The 7,706-nt window shown below is 29.4% G+C and overlaps 1 protein-coding gene across 1 annotated transcript in view; it reads left to right on the plus strand.

Moving 5' to 3' along the window:
- Nucleotides 1-7,458, plus strand: part of LOC120078713 (IQ domain-containing protein IQM1-like) — a 24,634-nt gene extending 17,176 nt beyond the window's left edge. Inside the window, 11 exon segments of the mRNA XM_039033015.1 lie at nt 3,729-3,847; nt 3,967-4,061; nt 4,155-4,173; nt 4,175-4,239; nt 4,241-4,265; nt 5,125-5,190; nt 5,426-5,514; nt 5,840-5,927; nt 6,294-6,524; nt 6,624-6,725; nt 7,057-7,458. Of these exon segments, the coding sequence (XP_038888943.1) occupies nt 3,729-3,847; nt 3,967-4,061; nt 4,155-4,173; nt 4,175-4,239; nt 4,241-4,265; nt 5,125-5,190; nt 5,426-5,514; nt 5,840-5,927; nt 6,294-6,524; nt 6,624-6,725; nt 7,057-7,458 (1,301 nt within the window).
- Nucleotides 7,459-7,706: the final 248 nt, after the last annotated feature.

A 7,706-nucleotide genomic window follows, 5' to 3' on the forward strand; every position in this document is an offset into this window, starting at 1 on the left:
AAATAAATATATTTTTTGAATAAATAAATAAAAATAAGAAGGACGTTTGAATTTTTGTAGCGTATTCTTTTGTTGAATTGAATATGACTTTAAAAAAGCATTATGGTAATCCTATATATTTCATTCCCATCCTAGATGAAAGTAAATAGATTTTAAATATATTGTATTGGTTTTTTAAAATTAAATCTAATTTTAATTTTTTGAATTATACTTTATTAAAACATTTTTCATAAATTATGTGAAAATTAAAACAGACTTAAATAAATATTTAGTGATGACAAAATCATCTTTAAACAAAAGTTAAATATCTATGAGTTATTTTGAATGAAAATTACTAGATTTTACGGAGCTATAGAGGCGATTTTTTGTTTTCTTATTTATTTCTAAAATTTGTCAAAAAAGCTTAGTTTCTCATTCTCTTCAAATATAGTTACTAAGAAAGAGAAAGTCTATGGGGTCAACCTACCGTCCAATGTGTCGAAAGGGAAATAGGTAGTCGATAAGGTTGCGGTAAGATTGTCGGTATTCTTTACTTCATTTTTGGTAATCTCATCGGTCTTCTCTTCTGGCATACTACTAGAAGAAAGAAGCTGTTGAGAAGCTGCTCCCAACAGCTGAAAGCCATTCATAAAATTAAGTTGATTAAGTTGTTACAACAGCCCACCGGCAGTGTGCACTACTACAAAATATACATTTCTTGAAACTTGTAGTTTTTAATTACTTAACCTTTCTTTGGAAAAAATGTCAAGCAATGACCTTTTAGAAAAGAAAATGTCAAGTAAAAGGGTAAAAAAAGCGGAGATTGACAACATGTTTAAGATATTTTCATGCGAACCATTACTTGACACGTTTTTCATATCAAGTAATATAAGGTCTTACTTGACACGTTTTTCGTGTCAAGTATAAGAAGCTCTTCCTTGACATATTTTTCATGTCAAGCAAAATATAAAAAATAATATTTTTTAGTCTTTATTTTTTGTTTTCCTCCCTCCCCCATTTTCATCTCTCTCTCAAATTTGGTTTTTCTCCTACCAAAATTATCAAATAAAATATAAAAAATAATTAACTTATTATTTTAAATAAGTAAAAGGGGTAAATGTGCCATAGTAAAAAAAACTTCCCCTCCTTCCTCGTTTTCTCTCTCACAACAACCCCCCCAACCCTCTCTTTGTAGCACCCTACTAACCCCAATCAACTCTCCCTCTCCTCACCCCCGACAGCCGTACAGCCAACCTCCGTTCATGCTGGATTACAGTCGCACGCATAACGACGTTCATTGCGTTCATTGCCGCTCTAGTCCGTGCCACCTGCAGTCGTTTAAGCCGCTAGACGCCTTTCGACACACCGCAGAGACTCAATTACTCGTTTTGTGCCGTTCGCTCTAAGCGTCAGCCGATAGAGCTCGTCAGCCGCACCGCTCTAGATTTTCTCTTTTTTTTTTCCAGCTTTGTCAACCCCGTCGTTTTCGCGCCTCTAGTTGACTGAGCAATCGTCGAACTGGTGTTTACGCTCATCCAGTAGTTGCTTGTTTTCCGATACCTTGGATTTGGTAAAGATTGATTTTTTTTTTTTTTTTAAGTGTCAATTACTCGTTTCGTGCCGTTCGCTCTAAGATTGAATTTTTTAAGTTTTTGAGTATGATATTTTTCCATATGCATTAAGTAAGCCAATCATGTACATTTTTCAACTAAACAACATTTACTATTTGTATTCATTATTATATTATTTATTATTATTTTTGCTACAGTGTTTACTATTTACTTCTCAAACTAAAATAGTTTGCATCTCAAACACCATACTATTATAACTTATACAACTAAAATAATCTAAACCCCAACACAAACTATTATAACTTAGCTATAATAACCTAAAACTATAATAATCAACTCCTTGCCCCAAAAGTCCTTTTAGACTTTAAATTTGATATCTAACAAGATTTCTATGTTTTAAAAAAAGTTCTAATAATCCTTAAATTTTTTATTTCGTGTCCAAATAATTCAATTTTCACATTTTGTATTTAACATAGACCCTCGATTTATTGATTTTTGTAAAAACATTTATTGAATTTAATCAATGCAAAATTGAAAAGCTTTGTGTAGATACTATTTGATTTTTGAAAATCAAACTAAATAAACATACATTCTCAACCTATTATTATTTCTGGTTTGTTTTGTTATCCAACTTTTCACCAATGTCTTAAAAAATCAAGCAAAGTCTTAAGAATTACGATCTCGTTTGATAACCATTTAGGCCGTGATTGGTAACCATTTTGTTTTTAAAAATTAAGTCCATTTCATTCACATTCCTTACAATAATGTGCAAATAGTTGAATTCTTACTCAAATTCCAAAGGCCTTAGTTTTATTTATTTGTTTTTTTTAAAAAATTAAGCTTAAAGACTATTCCCATCTCCAAATTTTTTCTTTATTATCTTACTTTTTACTAATATTTAAAAAAGTCAAGACAAATTTTGAAAAATTTAAAAAAAAATGTAGGTTCTGTTTGATAACCATTTAGCTTTTTTGTTTTTGTTTTTTTTTTAAAAATAAGATTAAGTACTTGTACCTCTAAAATTCTTCATTTGTTATCTACTTTTTACCAATAGTTTAAAAAAAGCCAAATTTTGAACATAAAAAAATAGCTTCTAAAATGTAGTTTTTGTTTTTGGAATTTGATATATCAAATCATTATATTTAAGAAAAATGCAAATCATTGTAATAATAAGGAGGAAATAGACTTAATTTTAAAAAACAAATAATAAATTACTAAACAGGGTCAACTCTTAAAAACTTGTTTTTGTTTTTAGAATTTTGATATAAAAATTCAACCATCGTACTTAACAAAGATTCAAACATTATAAAAAAAATAGAAAAAATAAGCATATTTTCAAAAGAAAAATAAAAAAAACGAAATTGTTACAAAAAAACAAAACTTAAAAAACATGCTTTTGTTTTTTGTTTTTGGGAATATGACAAAGAAAAATGTAAATACACTTGGAACCTATTAAACACAATAATAAATAAGAGACTATACACTAGTTATTAAAAAAAATAAATTCTTCTAAATTAAATTCCATTAAACGCGTGTAACAAAAAAGCAGTGTAAAACTTTTTTCAATAACCTTGTTCAATAGTATCACTTCGTATTTGAATTCCCCAGACCACCACCACCACCGAAAGAAAAATTTAAAAAAAAAAAAAAAAATCAATTCCCATTCGCTTCAAATTAGATGTCAAATCAAACCCTCTTCCCCTCGATATTAATCAAAATTTTCATCTAATTTATATTATTTATTTATAATTAAAAAAAAAACCATTCAAAGCACTCACATTGACATGTTTCATAAATCTTCCAATCCCTCTTTAATCTCATTTGCGTCTTCGACGGGGCCGAGGTTTCATTCATTAAATATATATATATATAACACATCAAATAATCAATTATAACCAATCTCCCTTTACATTATTCATCTTAATTTCTCAGGTAGGCTAATAGTCTAAGTTTTTGTTCTTATTTTGTAATTCGAAACGAGGTTTCGTTTTCTTTTGAGATTTTACGTAGATTTGTTGTTGTTGTTGTTGTTTTTTTTTTTTTTTTTTTTTTAATATAATTTTTTTATAGAGATTTCTAATATTTACATTTATTTATATTTTTTAATAATAAGAAGAGAGTATGGAAAATTCTAATATTGATCCGATGATTTTAATTCTATGAAAATTTCTGGCTCAGGTCTTACTATTTTGGAGAATGTGCTTGCTGATAGAGAAGTCGGGGGAAGCGGTGTCGTCGCGGAGACGAAGAAGGGAAACCGAGGGTTTTCGATCCGAGAGGAATGCGGGGAATCTGAGGCTGGAACAACCAAGTAGGAATTTTTCGTTTGGAATTCGGATTCCCATCCTGCCGGAATTCCACTCCCTAAAACTCGAAACTCTGCCGTGGTGGTGTCTCCGGTGGCTGCCGGGATCAGTTTGATACTGCCGCCGTCAAATTACAGAAAGTTTACACAAAGTTACCGAACAAGCGGAATCTCGCCGATTGTGCTGTAGTCGTTGAAGAATTATGGTAATTAAAACAAACCCCACGAAAAAAATTAATCTTTTCAAAGTATTATGATAATTAATTACCAAAAATAAAAAATTTTATGGCGTTTGTCAGGTGGAAGGCATTGGATTTGCCGCTCTACGGCGGACTCGGTGTCGTTTTTCGACTCCAACAAGTCGGAAACCGCCGTGTCAAAATGGTCAGGGCCGGAGCAAGGCTGCAAAGGTACTTCATATTTATTTTTATTATTATTTTGATGTTGATAGTAATTAATTGTTTATTTATTAAAAAAATCTGTCAAATTTTAGACAGCTTTGTTCTTCAGATACATTCAAATGCTTCACTTTTAGACAATTTTCTTGAACTTAAGATTGTGTTATTATTTTTTTAGGTAAATAATTTGAATGGGCTTTGATCTTTTTGAACTTTACAACTTCTTTGACTTTTATCCTAATAAGTTTACATTTTTTTTTTTTATAAAATATTAATTTTGTAATAAGACAATTATTTTTAACCATCAACAAGTGTAGGGTTTTGTAAAGATTTGATCAATCCAATATAGAAGTAGAAAATTGGCATGTTTTTACTTTGAATTGACCAAAATTTTAAAATTGCTTTTCTTTTAATGTGAAAAAAAAAAAGTTTTCAAATATTGAGTAAAGGTTTGACTACTACTCCTAATGTGTTAAGAACTTAAAAAAAGGTCTTATGTTATTGGATATACTATTTAACTAGATATTATATCCATACATCGGAGATTAAATTAAAAAAATATAAATATCAAACCTCATGAAGTTATGATAATTATATAGGTTAAGTCTTTGAGTATTAAGGGAAAAAAATACCATAATTTTGTACTAATCGTCAGCATTAAAGACTTAAAAAGTAAATATTTTATACAAAATTCAAGAGTGAAGTCAAGTCAAATATAACTCAAATAGTTAATTCAGTATTAATATTTAATTTTTTAAAACAATAAACATTTTAGAGTTTTATAACCATAATTAAAGTATAATAAATTTTCTTGGTAAGCCAATAATTGAAGCTAAAATAATGTTAAAAATTGTTTGATTGGTCATTGCAGGTTGGGAAGGGATTATCAAAGAATGAGAAAGCTCAGAAATTGGCTTTGAGACATTGGCTTGAAGCTGTAGGTCTTTAGAATTTTAGAAAGTCTTTTATTTGTTTGTATATATATATATATATATTAATTTTGTTTAAATGAAAATTTCTAAATAACCTGAGATTGGCTAATAATTATTTAATTATAATTAAGGAATAAATTAATAAAACAGCAAAAGTTGAACGTTATCAAATATTAGAATATTATTTAAATAGAGAAAATTAATTTAATTTAATAAATGTTGTCTCTTATAATGAAACAGATTGATCCACGTCATCGCTATGGCCACAATCTCCACATATACTATGATGTTTGGTTCCAAAGTCAAAGCTCGCAGCCTTTCTTTTATTGGTAAGTAATCTAAAAATAAAATAAAATAAAATTTTAATTTGTAAAATTATATTAATTGCCACTTATTTAGACGTGAATTTATTATAATTCTAATATCAGAGTCAAGAAGTAATGTTTTATTTTCTTTTCAAATTTAATTAGTTTGACCTAAGAAAAATATTAATTAAATATTCTTACACTAAGATTGAACTATATAATACCTATCATACACATAACTTTGAATGGATATGTTTTGCTAATTAAAATTACTTTTATATATATATATATATTAGATTTCAATAATTAATTTTGTTTTTTTTTGTATTTTTTTGACAAATAAATACAGGTTGGACATTGGAGATGGAAAAGAGTTGAATCTTGAAAAGTGTTCTAGAGCAATTCTACAACGACAATGCATTCAATATCTTGGACCTGTAAGTATGGAACAATTTTTATTTTATTGGTTAATTTTTTACTAGTTGACCTACTGAGGTTCACTTCAACGTGTGAACAAAAAATTTTAAATTAGTTTCCAACCTTAAAAATTTGTTAATATTATATTTATATGTATCATTAAATTATTGTTTTATTAACATATTTGAATGTGTATATGTCATCACATGGACACGTCTTTTGATAGTGTTAGTTTATTTTAACGAAGATGTTGAGTTTCGTGTTTAAAGTAACATTGAAATGACATGTTTACATGTCTAAGTATGTTAAGAAAACAATAATTTATGGTTCGTTTGATAATTATTTGATTTTTAAAAATTAAACTTATAAACACTATTTCTATCCAGAAACAAAGAGAATGTTATGAAGTGATTGTGAAGGAAGGGAAGCTTGTGTACAAACAAAGTGGAGATTTTGTTAACACAATGGAGGATTCGAAATGGATATTTGTTCTAAGTGCTTCAAGAAATTTGTATGTTGGGAAGAAGATTAAAGGCCATTTTCAACACTCTAGCTTTCTTGCTGGTGGTGTCACCACTGCTTCCGGCCGATTGGTCTCCCATGACGGTATTCTCAGGGTAATTTTTCAACTTTCTTTAAATTTAGGTTCGTAAAATTTAAAAATTATTGAATAGGTCAAAGATCTAACAAAATTTTTAAATTTGAATTTGTTTCAGGCTATATGGCCATATAGTGGCCATTATCATCCCACAGAAGAGAATTTCATCGACTTAATTGAATTTTTGAAGGAGAACCATGTCGACCTAACAAACGTTAAGGTATAAACTTCTAATTTAATTTAAATTAACAAATTTAGTGTCTAATAGATCCTAAACTTTACTAAATTATCATTCAATTTTGTGTCATCAAAAGTTAAAACAAAACATCTAACTAGATTTGAAAGATTTAAATTTTGAACCTATAGGTTCTTAACCTAACAAAATTGAAAAAAAAAATTGAGCGAAATTATATCTATCTTGATGTAACCGATCCAATTATCTAATCACAAATCTCAAACGCCAAAGATTACATTTATAATATAATTTACCCAAAGAAACAAAGACTCCAATTTTAGAAACTAATTTATTACAATTATTTTGTACAATGCAGAAATGTGCAACAGACGATGACGTATTACCCAATAACAAAGAAAAGGAGGAAAAGGACGAAACCACAGAAGAGGAGAAGGAAATAACTGGCGGCGGAGCAGCCACCGAGAAAGCCGCAGCGCCGTCGGGAGAGGCGGCGGAAATGGAAAGGCAGTGCAATGTGGTTACAAGAAGAAGCAAATGGACGACCGGCGCCGGGCCTCGGATTGGTTGCGTTCGAGAGTATCCAACCAACCTTCAATTTCAAGCATTAGAAAAGCTGAAACTTTCGCCTAGAATCCCAACCATTCAACACCCATTCAACTCCAATTTCCCAATTCCATCCCCAAGGCCTAGCCCTAGAATCCATATGTCTCCTAGGCTCGCTTCCATGGTGCTCCCGAGTCCCCGAACATTGCGGTGATACCTACTCAATTGTATCTATATCGAAAAATTATTCAAGGAGGTCGATACATGTGACTGATAAATTTAATTCATACATCGTTGGATATAGGAAAAAGAAACTCACGCAACGTTTTTAGAGTGATAATCACGTTGTATAATTTGTAGTCAACCTTTAGTCTTAGGTATAGAATTTTAATTCGTTTTATTTTTTTTTTGTTCAATTTTTTATATGATTGGTAATTGATTCTATTTTATATGTTGAGCAAT

This window comes from Benincasa hispida, chromosome 1, assembly GCF_009727055.1.
Source record: "Benincasa hispida cultivar B227 chromosome 1, ASM972705v1, whole genome shotgun sequence".
Classification (NCBI taxonomy): domain Eukaryota; kingdom Viridiplantae; phylum Streptophyta; class Magnoliopsida; order Cucurbitales; family Cucurbitaceae; genus Benincasa; species Benincasa hispida.